The sequence below is a fragment of the Cricetulus griseus genome (genome assembly GCF_003668045.3).
Source record: "Cricetulus griseus strain 17A/GY chromosome 1 unlocalized genomic scaffold, alternate assembly CriGri-PICRH-1.0 chr1_1, whole genome shotgun sequence".
NCBI lineage: Eukaryota > Metazoa > Chordata > Mammalia > Rodentia > Cricetidae > Cricetulus > Cricetulus griseus.
The window spans coordinates 29,065,795-29,083,350 of NW_023276807.1; the positions used below are offsets into that span (position 1 = coordinate 29,065,795).

Here is a 17,556-nt window from a genome sequence, read left to right on the forward strand (position 1 = left end):
CACAAATGTACATACAGGTATATACCATACATACATACATACATACATACATACATATATATATACAAATATGCATTCATACACAGAGGAACTCACATACATATGAACATATATGTGTACATGTACATATATATATACATATATATATACATGTAGAGACATATACACAAAAATTTTAATTTCCTAGAAGCTCCCTCAGTTCAGCACCTTCTCTCAGCAACCCCACTCATTCCTGGTTATTATGCAGTTTTCTGTCAATGTCAGTGACCCCCCTTCACAGTAATGGCAACCTTTAGCAATCACTCCCCAAAGCAAACTCCAGATCCATCACAAAAGAATAATTTTACCAAATTAAAGTCATTTAAATAAATTTGGACCTAAATTACATAAATATCTGGATTTCTATTTTGAACGAAGTCAAAATTGTTTCCATGGCAACAGGAGTCAGGACTCAGGAAATGTAAATCAATACATTGACATTCATGAAACCTTACAAATATAGACCTTAAATCCATACCTCACTGAAGACCTTCTTAAAATACTTTTTATTTTTAATTATGTGGGGTGGGGGGGCAGAGAACAACGTGCTGGAGTTGGTTCTCTCCTTCCCCCATGTAGGTTCTGGAAATAAAAACCAGGTGGTCAAGCTTGGTGACAAGTGCCCTTATCCATTGAACTATTTCTCCAGCCCCCCTTCAAAGAATGTTTCAATGATAACAGTAGGGAATGGTTCATAATTTTATAATACCCTTTGGTTTGAAACCAGTTTTGTTTCTAAACCAAACTAAAAATTTTGGCTGTAGTCCTGCTGAGATAGTTACTGTTGGGTCCAAAGAAATTCCCAAAATAGCAGTGCTGGTGACAATATCCTAAACCTCCCTTAAACCACCAGGAATCTCCCTTAATCTGTCAACTTCCTTGGGCCAGGGCATCTAGTTCCCAGTCAATCCCAAAAGCCTGTATCAGCTCAAGGACCCTGCTAACTGTCATGTAAAATCTGCTTGCTTTTCCACCATCTTGTTTCTGTCTGTGTCCCCAAGAGACAGCCTTGGCAGTTTAATAACCCAGTAACCTCTCTTTCTAACCAAGAAGAGGTCTAGTTCAGTGGGTTCACTTTGCCCTCACACTTACTAAGTATTTTCTTTAATGGAAAACATGTCGGTCTACACTAAGTCTATCTCTAGTCCTAATGATGGCATGAGTCTGAAGGCCAATCCAGGGGGATGCCATTTACCAAACCATTGCAGGTTTGCACTTCAAGTGCACCTGGCAGATCAACCTTTCCAGACTTAGTCCATGAGCTGAGATGACAACACTTCTGATATCCAAGCATGTAGTGTTGTCATCGGAAAAGCCCATCTTGAGTGACAAAATACATGAGCAAGTTAGGGAAAGTAAATGTATCATATTTTTATTTCTAAAACAATACCCAAATTTTCTTTATTTACAGTTGTTTAAAAAGGAACTGTCATAAAGACATGCACATATAAATAGTAAGACCTGTAAGAGCATTGTGTCTGTCCTACAAATGAAGAAGCAAAGATCCTACAAGCTAGATTGTTTTACTCAGGGATTAAAACAATAAGCATACAGAACACTCCCAATGTTCCTTTCCTATTTGGGGGAAACTAACCATGGGCAAACTTCAAAGTAGATACAGTATCCTTCACATTTCACCTCCAACCCTACCACCAACACTGAATCTGACCTGAGTCCTCCAGACACCCAGGATCCCCTCAGTGAGAGGATGTCTGGGCCCAGAGCCACAAGGCAGCCTGAGGAGTGAGACTGACAACTCCAGAGACTGCCCGCCAGCCATGGGTCCTCCAAGGAAACTGTGCAATGCCTTGCAGATGGATTGTGAATCTTGACAAGGTGAACAAAAAGTTAGTCATTGTCAAATCTGAGTTAGCAGGCTGGCTTTTTTAAAAAGCCTTCTCATCGGCTGTGAGCCTCAGCTAGTTTCCCAAATGAGGCAGTGCTCCTGGTTGGGAGAGGATGTCGCTTCATTCCAGATATGTCTGTTCCTCCTTCTCTTGGAGCTCCTCTCCATCCCAGCAAGCTAGACATCTCTGGGAAATACGCAATCTGGACAGAGATCGGAACACTTGTTACCATAAAGAATAATGGTTGACATTTCTTGATAACTTGAGCCAGGCAATATTCTAGAGCAGAGGTTCTCAACCTGAGGGTTGTGCCCCCTCTAGGGTCAACATATCACATGTTTACATTACAATTCATAACAGAAGCAGAATCACAGTTAGGAAGTAGCAACAAAATAATTTGATGGTTGGGAGTCACTACACCATGAAGAACTGTATTAAAGGGTCCCAGCATTAGGAAAGTTGAGAACCACTGTTGTAGGAGAATTCTTTTGTTTATGCTGAAACCATCCTGGGAGGAATGTGCTATTTCAACCTGATTTACAGAGGAGGTAATGAGGTGGGATTGCCTGTATATCACATAGCATCAAGGCTGTTCCCTACCTGTGAAGTCCTGATTCCTGGATCCTAAAAGGAACTGAGAACCCCCTTTGCTTTTCCGGATCTCCAATTAATCTTCAGAGTGCCTCCAGTGCTCTGAATTTATGTTTACGTTGTTTTCTTCCACAGGGTTTCTCTGCATAACATCTCTGGCTGTCCTGGAACTAGCTCTGTAGACCAGGCTAGCCTCAAACTCACAAAGATCTGCCTTGCCTCTGCCTCCTAAGGGCTGGGATTAAAGGCATGTGCCACCACTGCCCTGGCAACCCTGTCACTTTTTAAGTGCACTTAAGGATTAAACATAATCTGGAGGAAATCTCAGGTAGGTCAAATGACCACTATGTCCCAAGGCCAGCTTCAGGTGGGAACAGCGGAGGGCACTGTGCAGCTGTGGCCTCCTTGGGAATGAGATTCGCCTCTCAGTCTTTCCTGATAGGAGCTGCCATTCAGAATCCCCAACCGAATCAAAGTCCCCTGGGACCAAGTCTCTGCAGTTCTCCTTCCTCACCACAGGCCTCGGGACAGAGCTATCACAGTTCTGTATCTAATCCCAATCTTGACCTGAAACGACTGGGTGGAATAAAAGGAGCTTCCATGACATAGGTGTCTCTACCTCATCCCAAATCCAGTCCTAATCACTGACCGCTGGAGCTCCACTTACTGCTTAGTCTATGACCCAGCATGTGGTTTCAGAACAGCCATCCTGCCCTTTCTGCGTGGTTTCACCATGAATGGTCTGCACCTCTACCTTGCATGTAGCAAACAACACCCAGGTCGTTTCTGTGGTTGGAAACCCCCTCTGTTTGGAGACACCCCCCACCTCTGGTGCCAACGGATGTCCATTCTGAACTTCACATTGTCACCTACGTGACTTCCATATCCCTCTAGACTAATGCTTATTTGATCCCCAACTTTTTCTGCCACTGTGCCAACTGCTATTCCAGAACCCTCTCAATACTATGCATGTGTAGGTGTAATTCACAGGCCCAATTACTGAGAAAATTCAATAGGGACAGAGACACCTGCTGAGCATACGCCAAAAAGCTAGGTTCATCATCTACCTCCTACGTTCAAAAATAGAGCTGAAAATCAAATAACAATATAGAGTAGGCTTTGCTGACAGGTGTACTCCCAACTTCCCAGCCTTCCGCCAGTTCAAATCTAAGTCCTCCTGAACTGTAATATAGCATGTCCCTTGTCTCCTAATCTGCCCCTTTCCCACAACTGACCAAGTGTGCCCAACCAACTGGAGACCAACCAACCTCGCCTGTGGTCCTCCTCTCTAGAACAGATGGATAAAGTATCCCCAGAAGGCAGTGACATGAGCTAAGGCTGTCACTGGGAACTGAGTCCTTGCTAGAAAGGCCAGCTCTGATTTTCTATTAGGATAAATCAATTGCACACAGTGGGTTCCGTTATGCCATTTTGTACTTGGATATGATATATTTTGGTCATGTCTAACCCTCCCCACTTACCATTGTCTGTCCCTCTCCTACATCTTATTTTGTTTTCTGGTTTTTTATTGTGTTTTAGCATTTTTGTTTTTTATGTATTTGTTTGAGGCACGGTTTCACTATATAGTGTTAGCTGGCCTGGAACTCACTATGTAGACCAGGCTGGCCTTGAACTCACAAAGATCCAACTACCTCTGCCTCCTGAGTGCTGGGACTAAATGCATGCACCACCACACCTGACACTCCTCTCCCACTTCTGCTGATCTTCCCAACCAATACTCCTTTTTCACCAGCTCTCTTTTTTGTAGTTTATCTGAATCAGTGACAAGCCACAAACTGTTCTACTGGGGGTGAATCCCACAGCCTAGGGAATGACCAGGGCCAGTAAAAGTCAGTTTTTTAAACATTTTAATATTAAATCCAAATGTGAGAGCCATCACTTAAGGACTCTATGCTTGTGGTAATGTGAATAAAAATGGCCCCCATAGGTCCATAGGGAGTGGCACTATTAGGAGGTATGGCCTTGTTGGAGTAGATGTGGCTTTGTTGGAGGAGGTGTGTCACTAGAGGGTGGGCTTTGAAGTCTCAGATGCTTAAGCCATGCCCAGTGTGGTAGTCAATGCCTGCAGATCCAGATGTAGAACTCTAAACTCCTTCTCCAACATCATGCCTGCCTGCATGCTGCCATGCTGATATGGACTAAGCCTCTTAACTGAAAGTCAGCCTCTTTTATAAGAGTTGCCATGGTCCTGATGTTTCTTCACAGCAATAAAACACTAAGACAAAGCTGGTTCGTTTCACCTAGGTGTGCCAAGTCTCCACATAACCTAGAATCAATCTCCTGGGAAGACAGTCTTACTGAGATATTATCTAGACCAGATTGCCTGTCTTGATTGTTGATTGATGTGTGAATACTCAGTCCATTGTGGACTTCTGCACTCCGTAGGCACCGGATCCTAAACATCATAAAGGGGAGAAAGCCAGCTGAGAGCAGGCAAACAAGCATCCATGTGCTTCTGTCTCTGCTCTCGACTGTGGATATGCGTCTTTAAGCTCCTGCCTTGGCTTCCTCACAATAACGAACTGTAACCTAAATCTGTAAAACAGTCAACTACTTCTCCCCTAAACTGTGTTCTTATTGGTGTATTTTATCACGGCAGCAGAATTGAAACTGGACCAGATTGCATGACAGCATGGTCCTTCTTTTGCTTTCCCAGTACCCCACACCTGTTAATCTGCATAGATGACTTTTTCCCTTCTTCCCTCTCCCTCTCCCTTTTCCTGGGACCCTGTGTCCAAGTCTCACAACAACACATTAAGTTTGAGGGACTTTTTTTTAATGCAGGAAATTTTACAAGATTTCTTCGAACTCACAGTGTCTTTGCTTCCTCCACTAAATTGCTTCAAAACTCTGCCTGAGCCATAACTCAAAAAAAAAACAAAATGTAAAAGTGGTCATGGCCACTGCCAGGTGATGGAATAAAGGGTCATATTCAGCTGTGTGCATATGAAAGGACCATGGAAACAAGGTCTGATACCACCATGTCTATCCTGCACCTGCTTTTACTAGTGGCGCAGTTTCTGACTGCTGTCTCATGATTTAGTCACCTCTTTGTGACCGCCTAACATTTGCTTGCCCCCAGTTTCACCTGTATAGAACTATGTCTCTGGGGTCAACTGTGAATAAGCAGGTAGTTGCCACAGGTCCACCCATACCCACTTCACTGGGGAGAGGCAAGCCTGCCTGTTGTTCTGCGACTTTAATCAATCAATGCTTTTGTCTCAGCAGTGGAGTTACTGTAAGTGCCAAAATTAATTCACAAGAAGGAACTAAGCCTTTCTTTAACAATGAACAGCAGTGAACACAGAGACTCACAGCTCAGATGCAGAAAACAAGCAACAGTAGTGGGCTCAGCTCTCAACAAGACATGGACACCACCATCTCTAAGGCTTGGACTACAATGTGGAAGATGGAGTAGAGGTCTTTAAAGTGTCATTTTCTGCAATCTAGATGTCTCGACAGTCCATTGCAATCATGAGTTCACAATGGCTGTAGACACCTACTCTTGGATAGGCCCTATCTACAATCAGTTATGCAAAGGGGAGGAACCCCTCCCCTTTGCCTCTGAACTCCTGGCTATCAATAGATTCTGGAAGAGAGGGAATCACTGTCTTCAGTTGTGTGCCCACTGCCTAGCCCACCAGGTTCCAAAGATTAGCTCCAAACCCATGGTCAGAGTCAGCTCTAGTTGAATTTAGTGGGTCAGAGGACAAAACAAATAGACATGAACATGAGAGAGAAATTTATGGGGACAAATGAAGGTGGGCAGGGGGGTAGGAAGGTAGGAGTTGACAGTGGTCAGTATTCATTGCTTACACATATAAAACTGTCAAATAACAGATTTAACTAATAGAGAAAAGAAAAACTTTAAAAAGGAACTAAGATGTGTAAGCTTGACAGATGGCTCAGTGTACCATATTATTAGCACAAGTGAGGTCTCCTCTCCAAGGCCATAACATTGAGGTCTGGTCATAGAAACTCAAAGGGCATTTTCCCTGTTTTCACTTTTGTACTGAGCTATAGAGAAGTGTCCCTCCTCTGATAGTCCTGCTATCCTATTACCTCTCGTCTCAACCAGCATGCTCTCAAGTGGTTCAGTGGCTCACAAGTGGCTCAATGACACTTGCAAGTAGAGTTTCTACTTGAGTTTTCAATACTCACATTTTAGTCTCAGCGATTCAGTACTTTGGATCCATTGGCTGGACTTAAGGATGCCTTCTAAATGGGGTGAAAATAACAGAGCTGTCAATGAATAATGATATTGGCAAAAATTATGCATATTTATAGATTAGTGTGCAGACTGCCTCAAGATAACACTGTGAAAATGAAGCTATAAAGAGAAATATCCAAGTTGATATACCCAGAAAGAATAGAATTACTGTATTTCAACAAATGTAGCATTATGAGTGATCCATTGTCTTTGTTTTGCTTTTTAAAATAAAGACACAAAACCAGTCAGTTAAGACATGATATATTAATTGGTTAGATGGTACATTTCAACTTAAGAAATGTTAACCGAAAAAGAAAATTCCTGTCTTAAAATTGATAAACTGTGATACTAAAAGCCCTGCTTGGAAGTAGCCACAGATAGTGCTATCCATACATCCAGAAAGTTTCTTTCCAAAGCTCTGAGGAAGAATAAACTTGTTGAACAAATAAATTTTAGCAGATTCAGAAATTTTGACACTCGGTGCCTTCAAAAACAGTCCAACTCCAAAGTCTTGCTTATAGTCAGTACACACAAAATTACTCCAGTCCACACAAGTGTGGTCTACTGGAAAGAGTCCCAAATGGAGAGGGCAGGCAAGCTTGGCATTTCCTCCTGGCTATGATTCTACTTTTATGAGATGGGTAACCCTCACACATATCCCACTAATGCTCAGCTAAGCTCCTCACCAGTAAAATGAGTGGGTTAAACTAAATACTCATTTCTAATTCCCACTTTTTATGAACCTCTGTTCCTGGGCTCATCTCAATGGCCCCATAGCAAGCTTCAATGTATACACATGCAAATTCCTCAAAGGTCTCTTCTGCTAGCTTTCCATTTCAGCTGATTCTCCGTATTTGTGAAATAATAATAAAAAAGAGTGATTCATTTTGCTAACACATATAAATTCTTAGTCCTGGACTATGGCACCCGTCTCTGCATGAGGACACTGACCCTCCAGTGTGTCACTAGAAGAAGGGACCTTACCTCTGCTGCCCTCGATTTCCCCTTCAATGAAGATACCCTCATCCTCAGAGCATCCCTTATCTGAAAAGCAGTGACAGTCAGTGGTCAACAGATGTCAGTGGAAGCATCGGCATTCCAAAGTCCAGACAGGTATCCTAGACCTGTAAGACCAGTGAGTCTGGCCAGTGCAACATTAGGTGGTTCAGCATCACACCCAGAAACCAATGAGACTTGAATAAAAGTTGAAGAGTGACAATAACAATCCGCAGAGCTATTTTCAAATTGCAGCCATGGTTTCTTTCCTATTTCCCAACAATATCATCCTGAAATCCTGCTTGTCTTGACAATAAGCAAGCACAGAGACTATAGCATTCTCTTTTTCCTCCTCACAGATGAGGCCCTGGGTTCTGCTCACAAGCTCATCAACCCAAGACCCCAGTTAAAACTATTTCACCCTCCTGCTTCCCTAGGCCACATGGAATTATCTGGCAATGAATGAAGCAAATTCAAGTTACCTTGTGATCCATAATCGTGCCAAACAGCAGGATGAAAAAACCCTGTTGTAAAAGTCAACAGAATCATTAGGGTAGCTTCCCCAACAGCATCCCAGTGCTATTTTAATCCTGTCCTCTGGATAACCCCTGGACAGTACCTAGACATTAGAAATCCATTTCCACTGACACAGATGAACAGGAGTTAGCAAAACCTGGCATGGAGGCACAGATCTGTATTCCTAACATTTGGGAGGCAGATGTAGGAGGATCTCTAGTTCAAGGTCAATTAAGTCTATAATGAGTTCTAGACAAGCCTGAGTAGCTCAGCAAGACCCATTTCTAAGATAAATAAAATAAGATGGACAAGCAAATGAAACTTGTGGCCTGGCCTGTTTTGAATTGGGATAAGCATTTGTAAATAGTCAACCATGGACTCTGAGAAGGTAAAACAAATTTTTAATGAAAACTACAAAGACCTGGAAGCTGGGAGGACCTTTTCTCTATCTGCAGACAGTCTTGTTGTGAAGAAAATCTGATCGAGTGACAATGAAATATTAAATGTAAGTCACAGGGAACACTAGCTAAGAAAAGAGGATTTAGCATAACTAAAAGGTTTTTTAGCATTTTCTATCAATAAAAGAGAAATATAAATGTTCTGAAGAAGAAACGCATATAAAAGATTCCCAAGGTTTAATTAAGTTGCAAAGAGAGGAAAAAAAAGACGAGGGCTAGAACTACTGGTGTAGCTCGTATGAAAACCTGGGTTTGGTTCCCAGCACCAGAAGAGAAGTGGGACCAGTGAAGGGAAGGGGGGTGAAGAGAAGAGAAGAGAAGAGAGGAGGAAGGGAAGAAGAGAGGGGAGAGGAAGGGAGGGGAAGGAAATGCAGAGAGGAGAGGAAAGGAAAGGAAAGAAGAAAGGAGACGGGAATGAAGTCATTAGTCAATAGAGTAACTTCCAGAGTGGGAAAATTAGCCAGATATGGTGGCTCACACCTGAATCCCAACACTCAGGAGGCTGGAGCAAGAGAATCACTATGAGTTTAAAGCCAGCCTGGGTTAAAGAGTAAGACCTTTTCTCAAAACTTTAAAACAGAACAGGGGTCCAGAGAGGTGGCTCAGCAGTTAAGAGCCCTCACTGCTCAGTTCCCAGCACCCACATGGTAGCTCACAACTATTTGTAACTCCAATCCAGGCCAGAACTAATGCCCTCTTCTGGCCTTCTTGGGCACTGTATGCACAAAAAGACATACATGCAGGTAAAATATCAAGAGCTTTTGAGTTCAAGAAAACAAAGGCTAAAGTCAGTGTTTTCTCTTTAAAACCATTTAACAGGAAGGGTGAAACTGGCGTAGACCATAATTACTAAAAGAATGAGTAAGATACTCAAATGATCTAAACTGGCATTTCTTTAAAGTCCATGTTAAGTTTACACTTCATGCAGTGCCTTAAGTAGTAGTGACAGGTCAATAGAAATGCTTTACTATTTTATTGAATAGTTACAATATTTAAAGTGAAAGTTGGAAAACTTTCTCCCAAACACCAGATAGTAAACATTCACACTTGGCCAGCTATATCGCTCTGCTGCAACTGCTCAAATGTGTCACTGTAGCCCAAAGTCAGCTACAAGGAAAGCACAAACAAGTAGGCATGGCTGTGTCCCAGTAAAACCCTATTTACAAAAACAAGCAGAACTGAGTTTTCCAAGCCCTGAGGAAAGCTGTAATTAAGACTATCAACCTGCCAGGTTTTCTATTACTCATAGATAGAGAATGTGATCTGATTAAATGATAACATCCCCAAAATGCAAGCTTAGAAGCAAGAGGAAAGATTCAGGGGGACCTCTTGTCAGAGAATACGTGCTCGAGAGGGAAAATACATGCCCCATCCAAATCCTTATTTTACCAGATGAGAAGGTTGAGACATGGAAGAAAACGACCTTCCCAAGACCAGCTAACATAAGATGAGATCTTTATATAAGTAGCAACTAACATTTATTTCACAGGAAATGACAAGAAAGAATGATAAGAATTCCTGGCTGGTCGACTTCCAAAGTGAAGGTCCTCTGTCTGCACTTCAGAAAATGTCTATTTTTGCTGAGTTCACTAGAGGAGGACAGCATTACGCTTATTTTGACCAAGGAGCACCTTTTTACATCCATGACCAAAGGACAGTCATCAGTGTGAGAAGATTAACTTCTGACATGATAGGGAGGACACAGGGTCACTGAGACAAAAAGAAGGACATTCCCCTCCCACCAGCATGGTCAACTGACTCCAACCTTATATGTGGTCAAGCACAGCAACTCCCTGAGACAGGCAGACAGCTACAAGTTTGAGGCCACCCTGGCTACAAAGTGAGATCCTGTATCAAAACTTTCTGTTGAATAATGGGGGCAGGGGACCAAGCGAGATGACTCTATGGGTGAAAGCCCTTGCCACAAAGCTGATAACCTGAGTTTAGTCTGCATGGTAGAGAAAAAGAACTCACTGCTGTAAGTTGTCCTCTGACCTCCACATATGTCCCGTGACATGCATATACCCCACACATACATGGACACAGAGTGTTCACACAACAAGTCAATAAATAAACAGCTATTTTTAAGTGGAGAAACACACCAATCTAAGTGGCGATGCTACACTTAGAAACCCCTGAAATCTAGAAAGAACACTTGGTATCCTATGGTAAATAAATCACAGCCACCCCTTTGGTGTCTAGCCAGAAGCACAAAGCAAATCCCTCTATTGAACTTACCTGGAAAGCATTGAGCAAGGCAAAGATGATATGGAAGACCAGGTGTGTGCCTTCTAGCAAGGTTACTAGACCAAAACCCCAGGTCAGTCCCAGCAGCGGGGTGAGTATGGCAACATTTTTACTGATCCTGATAACTATGGCCATATCCTGAGATTTTGAACTGCCGATCAAAGGCCTCTGAGTGTTAATAGCAACTGCCAGAACCACAAGGAGATTCACAGCCACAATGGCCAAGGCTGGGATGGCAAATGCCAAAAGGGCTTTGGTTTGGTTCCAATTAAGCCAGCAGGCATCTTTTCTGATGTAGCCTTCCCCGGGCTCTGTCACAGAAACTGTAATGACAGCAATCACCAGGGGACACCCATAGCCAATGGCAAAGCCAATGGCCATCATCCGAGACTTCATCATCCTTCGGAAAACAACCAGTATCCCATAGACTATGAGCAGCCCTTTGAAGAGCATCCAGAAGAACAGGGAGAGGAAGAAAAAGTGGTTGAAAAATGTCACGGCCACACACCACTTGTGGTCCTCCTGAACATTTGCACTGGAGCCAATGATGAACCACACGTTCGCTGACAGGAGGGACACCGCGATGTTCACAATGCACACATGGCGCATGTATGATATCTCTGTCACAACCACCCGGGACCAAACCACGGCTTCGACAACCAGGCAGAGCACCAAGCTAAAGATGGAGACACTGATCCCAATGAAAGTGATATAGCTCAGAACCGTGTCCCTTACAGGTTTGGATGACATGAGAATGGAGAAGGACGTCACAGTTCTGTTGTAGTTACAGTGGCAATTCACTGTGCCAGTGGAATCCAACACCATTTTACACGGGCTCTCATCCCACTGCCTCTTCTCCGAATGCCAGCCAACACAGTGGCTGCTGGTGCTCTGGGATTTATTGATCTTTTCAAAGATGAGTATGATTTCTTTCAGCTCTTCTGGCAAAACCAGTGACAGTATCAGACTATTTATGGGCTTTGAGAGATTCATATTTGGCCCATGGACTTCTTTAAGAATGGCCCCCAAGGTTGGAAAAGCTATGCCAATGGCTTGGGAGGCATTGGATGGCAGCTTGTGTAGTGCGTGTCTGGGAATTTCTATCAGCACTAAGACATCTTCTGTGTCCTTGTCCATAGGCATAGAGAGGTTGAAGCTGTTCTTGGAGGTGTTGTGATAGATGCGAGCACCTTTTGTCTGAATGAAGAGTTCATTGACAATGCTCTCAGATTCACTATGGACTTGGAGTTTCTTGGCAAAGGAGTTCACTGACTCCAGCAAATCTGAGCTGGCATTTTTATTGGGAATGAAAGCCCAATTTGAAATGGCAGTCTTGCTAAGGATGTGGTTGGCCATTTTCCCATAGTTCTGCAATGGAAACGAGCCCATTAGTGTAAAAAAGCCAATTTCTAAAATCCAAAACTTGGACAGATCTAATAATTATTTCATCTGATTTTGATGCTTGCCTCTTCAAATTCACTACTCATTGCATTGTGCATCAGTAAGGTTAATGGAAGAAAATTAAAAGAATATAAAGTATATGTATTTTAGTGTAAAAAAATAAAGAGAATCTCAGCAATTGTCCTGGCTAGTTTTATGCCAGCTTGATACAAGCTAGGATCCTTTGAAAGGAGGGAACCTCAATTGCAAAATATGCTTCAATAGATCCAGCTATAGGGCATTTTCTTAATTAGTAATTGATGAGGGAGGGTCCAGCCCATTGTGGGCAGTGCCAACCCTGGGCTGGTGGTCCAGGGTTCTACAAGAAAGCAGGCTGAGTAAGCCAGGGGAGCAAGCCAGGAAACAGCACCCTTCCATGGCCTCTGTATCAGCTCTGCCTCCAACTTCCTTTCCTGTTTGAGTTCCTGCTTTGGCTTTCTTCAAATGACAGACTCTTATAAGGAAGTAGAATACGCCAAATAAACCCTTTCCTACACAACTTGCTTTTTGGTCATGGTGTTTCATCACAGGAATAGAAGCCCTAAGTGAGACAGCAGTTAAGAGCATTGGCTACTCTTGCAGAGGACCCAGGATCAGTTCCCAGCACCTGACAGCACACAATCATCAGTAACTCCAGGTCCAGTCTGGTCTCTGAAGGCATTAAACATACATAGTATACGTACATACCTACAGGCAAAATACCAATGCACATAAAAATAAATCTTTTGAAAAGAAAATATATTACATATACACATATACAAGTACATTTCATATATATATATGAATATATATATGAATATATATATATATATATATTTGAATCAGAGGAAGATCCTCTATACAGAATATTGAACTCAAGTTCCATAAAATGTGAAAGATTGTTTTATGGAAGAAAGTATCTGTGTATTCCATGATAAGGTTGAGAAATATTTTATACATACCATATCCTTATATCCCTCCCTTTAATAATAAATGTCAGTGTTCATGAGCACACTAAAGCCTCTGAGAAAACAATCTGCGCCTTGCTGGACTAGATCTCAGTTAGGAGACTGTTTTCCCAACATACATGAAGCCCCGAGTTCCTTTCCCAATACAGCAAAGACTGCATGGGGTGATGCACATCTGGACTCTCAGGTCTAAGGATGTGGAGGCAGGAGGATCAGAAGCACAAAGTCTTGCTCAGCTATATAGGATGTTTGAAGCTAGCCTGGGCTACATGAGACCCTGTCTCAAAAACGTCTGAAACCAAAAGACCCATCCTAAGGGAACACATTTAACATTTTTAACCCACAGATACTAACTACTGTTGTGATGCAAACTTCCTTCTAAAAATGTAGGGTCAAACTGTGTAAACTACTAGGGTAGACTGGTGTAAGTCTGTCACTATGTATTCACAGTCTAACTTTCATAAAGAAGGATGTGTCAATACAGAAAGCTGAACAGAAATGTCTGCTGCTAGAAAAGAACACTTGAAACTTAAAAGTAGCAAGATTTAAGAAAACTCATGTCCGTATTTAATTAAATTAATGTTTAAGTACCTTCATTTTCTCATGAGTCACATTACCATGTGGTCCATTATAGGTTTGCAAGCCTGCAGAAATATTTTTTAATAACTCTACTATGAATGCGATATTTCCAGATGTAACTTCAGAGGATTTCACAGCATCAACTATGCAGATGTAGTCCTTGGGGCAGTACTTGTGGATTCCTTGAAATATATTCCCAATAGAGACTGGTGGTACCTTGCTACCAATTAAGTTCATGGGAAAAAGAGAGGACGATGCCACAGAAAGACTAGCTGCAGTATTTGGGCCCTGTATAAAATAAATAAATAAATAAATAAATAAATAAATAAATAAATAAATAAATAAACAAACATACATTAGAGGAAAGGAACTAAGCCACAAACAACTTCCACAGGAAAAAACAGACAGACAAGGTGGCTCTAGAAGGCGTTCACTAGCTGAAAATAATGTAAGGCCGTCACAGGAGGCCTTACCACCAAAATTCCCAGAAATCAGAGTAGTGACACTTTCTAGAATTTACTTTCAGAATAATGGTTTGAACTGAAGTGTGTGAGTGTGTGTGTGTGTGTGTGTGTGTGTGTGTGTTATAAGCATGTATGTGTGTTCGTGTGTATACATGTCACAGGATGGAGGGTGCCCTCACCTGTGTATGCACATTTGGACATCAAGAGTCAATGTTGGGTGTCCCCCTCAATCAGTCTCTCTACTTTATTATTTTTAGGATGTATTTTTTGTTAATTATATATACATGCATGTGTCTGTGTGCACATAACTGCAGATGCCTAGGAGGTCAAAAGGGGACGTTGGATTTCTTTGGAGCTAAACTTAGAGACAGTTGTGGGCCATCCAACCTGGGTACTGGAAACCAAAGCCTAAGCCTATGAATTGGCAGTAAGATTGCTTAAAAGCTGAGCTCTCTATTTCATTTTTTTCTTAATGATGTCTCTCGCTGAGCCTGGAGCTCACTGTTTTGGCTAGGCTGGCTGAACGGCTAGCACCGGGGAGCTGCTCAGCACGGGCACACATGGCTGTTACAGGGGTCTTGGGTTCTGATCGCATGTCCTCATGTTTACTAGCACAGCAAGAACTTTATCCACCGAACCATTCTCCACAGCCCTTCAAGATTTGCAACAAGACAAATTCTACAGAAACGGGAAGAAGGAAGATCCAAGTGGAATTTCAAAGAATTGTTTGGGGGAGGTTAGCTGTTCAAATGCCACATACTAAAGAATCACAATTTCAAAAACAATGTACATTTTTCCAACTGTAAGTTATTGATCATTTCCTGCTATTTTTTTTTTACCTATACCCCCTCAGAAAGTGACTTTGAATAAGCAAACACTTCTGTTCTCTTGTGCCTCTCACTGTAGTTACAGGGACTTTGCCATGATTACCTGGGCTATAAAAGCAACGTCATCTGTAATCCCTTTATAAAGCCTCTGTAAAGCACAAAAATGTGGAGATCCATGTCCTTCGGTGGGGTTGGAGGGAAATAGAAAGAAGTGGGTATGCAGTAGAAGTATATGAGATAGATTTTTCTTGTAATTGAGACATGTAGGGACCACTGAATTCTTATTCCTTCTAGATGCTCTCTATTTTAGTTAAAGGATCGAAAGAATTAGAAAAGAAGTCACATTTAATTTAAGACACATCTAGTTGACTAACACAAGGGGCATACAAATCCACCCATGAAGCTAAGCTGAAAATTCTAAACCACCATTTGCATGTAGTTTAAGTAACGTTTACTTGATTTATTTAATCATTCGTTTCTAAAGTGATAGTTGGCACAATCTCTATTTCTCAGCTGGACTCCCCACCCAAGCCTGGAACTGATCTTTATTGAGAGGAAGAGAGAGAGAATAAGGAAAAAGGCAAATACATCAGTGAGTGGTAAGGAAAGGCAGCCATGATGCAAGCCACTGGGCAGCTTCCCCCAAGTCTAAGCCTGAGACTTACTGCTTTTTAAAACAAATCAGAATGGTAGTGCCGCCAGCCATCAACACACACACACACACACACACACACACACACACACACACACACACACACACACACCCCTCAGGGAGAGTTAGCTCCTGTCACTAGGAGTGTACCAGAGTGTCACCTGAAACAGGGTGTCCACAGAGAGACTTGTGCATGTTTCAATTGTTTTTTGCCATTTGTCTTGATTACATGTGAATACTATTTCTCCACGGAAATCCCAAGGACAGCTCTGGCTACAGTTGGATGATGGGGTGCAAAATCCCTCACATTTATCTGAAAATAAGAAGACAAAAAAGGGGGGAAAAGAAAAAAACAAGCATCAGCAAGTTAAAGGTCAAATTACTATTTCCACATTCACAAATGGATCTGGTTCATTCTGGAATTTCATGAGTAACTGGCCAAGGAGACAACACTGAACTGCATTCTCAGCAACAAGGAAGAACTGCCTGGCTGAGGCTGAAGCTAGTGTCCAGGAGCAGTGAGCAGGAGGCAGAAAGGAGGAACTCAGGGTATTCAGAAATCCCTGTTGAGAAACCCTGAGGTGGGAGAAAAGGAAGCAAAAACTGGAAAGAATATAAGAGCCTTGAAGACTGTGGTGGTGCAAATGAGAAATGACCCCCATGAGCTCATGGATGGATTTGAGCTTGGTCCCCAGTTGGTTGCACTGTTTGGCAAGGTTATGGAACTTTTAGGAATGGCAAGTGTTGCTGGAGGAATTATGTCACTGAGGGCAGGCACTGAGAGTGTACGGCGGCCTCAACCCAGATCCAGTTTGCCCTCTCTGGTTGAAAATGGGACCTCTCAGCTCCCTGCTCTAGCTGTCTGCTGCCATTCCTCCACCACCACTATGGACTCTCCTTCCATAACTAGAAGCCCAAATGAACTCTCTCTTCCTGAGGTTGTCTTTGGTCATCACAGCAATGAAAGATAACTAGCACAAATTCTGAGCAGAAAACCATGATTGCATTTGTGATTGAAAGGTAATTGGAAAGCGCGGAGAGCAAGAGCCAGTGAGGCTCTCTGTGCAGAGCTATACACATCGAGTTGGTAGATATGATGACACAGGCAATGCACATAACCTTTATATCATTTGAGGTATAGCCACTTTGTCATTATTCCCTGGGGTTACTCTCTATATAATTACCATGAATACTGAATAAGCAAGTGATATGAGGCTAAACTCCTGGGAATTTCTGCTCATGACATTCTCAACAGCTGATGAGTCTGTGGCCTTGCTTTATCTGTATTTCTGAACAAAGACATGGTCTTTAGTACATATTGTTGATTCATTAAGTTGAGCTCATGGAGAACAGCACTCATAATGCTCTTACTCAAGCCTGAACAATGCTGACCTAACTAACACATACATTTTCTCCATCATAGCCTTCTTTCACCCAAAAAAATGCTACATAGCATTCCAGCATTCTTATTAGAGGATCACTTGGAAAAGAAAAATCACCAGCAGAAAGTCCCAAAACACAAGATGATGGATCCTGGTTACTTTTGTTGTTGTTTGGAGTGGTGGTGGTAGTGGTGGTGTTTTATTTTGTTTGTTTATTTTGTTCTTGTTCTTTGTTTATTTGTTTTTGAAAATGTATTTCCAGAACAGACTTACTGTACCCATGTGAGAGAGTATCTTGATTGATGGCTGATGTAGGAAAGCCTGGCCTACTGGCTTGTTG

At 42.3% G+C, this 17,556-nt stretch overlaps 1 protein-coding gene across 1 annotated transcript; it reads right to left on the bottom strand.

The window, feature by feature from the left end:
- Positions 1-1,437: 1,437 nt before the first annotated feature.
- Positions 1,438-14,950, bottom strand: Adgrf4 (adhesion G protein-coupled receptor F4). Its single transcript, XM_035452996.1, has 7 exons — positions 14,858-14,950; positions 13,904-14,179; positions 10,917-12,293; positions 8,187-8,228; positions 7,693-7,752; positions 6,660-6,716; positions 1,438-2,088 (listed from the first exon to the last, which is right to left on the bottom strand). The coding sequence occupies exons 1-6, from the start codon at positions 14,948-14,950 to the stop codon at positions 6,669-6,671; spliced, it is 1,896 nt and encodes a 631-aa protein (XP_035308887.1). The 3' UTR covers positions 1,438-2,088; positions 6,660-6,668.
- Between the last annotated feature and the right edge of the window lie 2,606 nt (positions 14,951-17,556).

Bases quoted from the DNA above. Each gene is read 5' to 3' on its own strand.
- Adgrf4 (XM_035452996.1), bottom strand. From the start codon at position 14,950: ATGCGATCAGAACCCAAGACCCCTGTAACAGCCATGTGTGCCCGTGCT. The intron at 7,753-8,186 runs GTAACTTGAATT...ACTGCTTTTCAG, and splicing joins GCACGATTATGGATCACAAG to ATAAGGGATGCTCTGAGGAT. The intron at 6,717-7,692 runs GTAAGGTCCCTT...CACCCCATTTAG, and splicing joins GGAAATCGAGGGCAGCAGAG to AAGGCATCCTTAAGTCCAGC.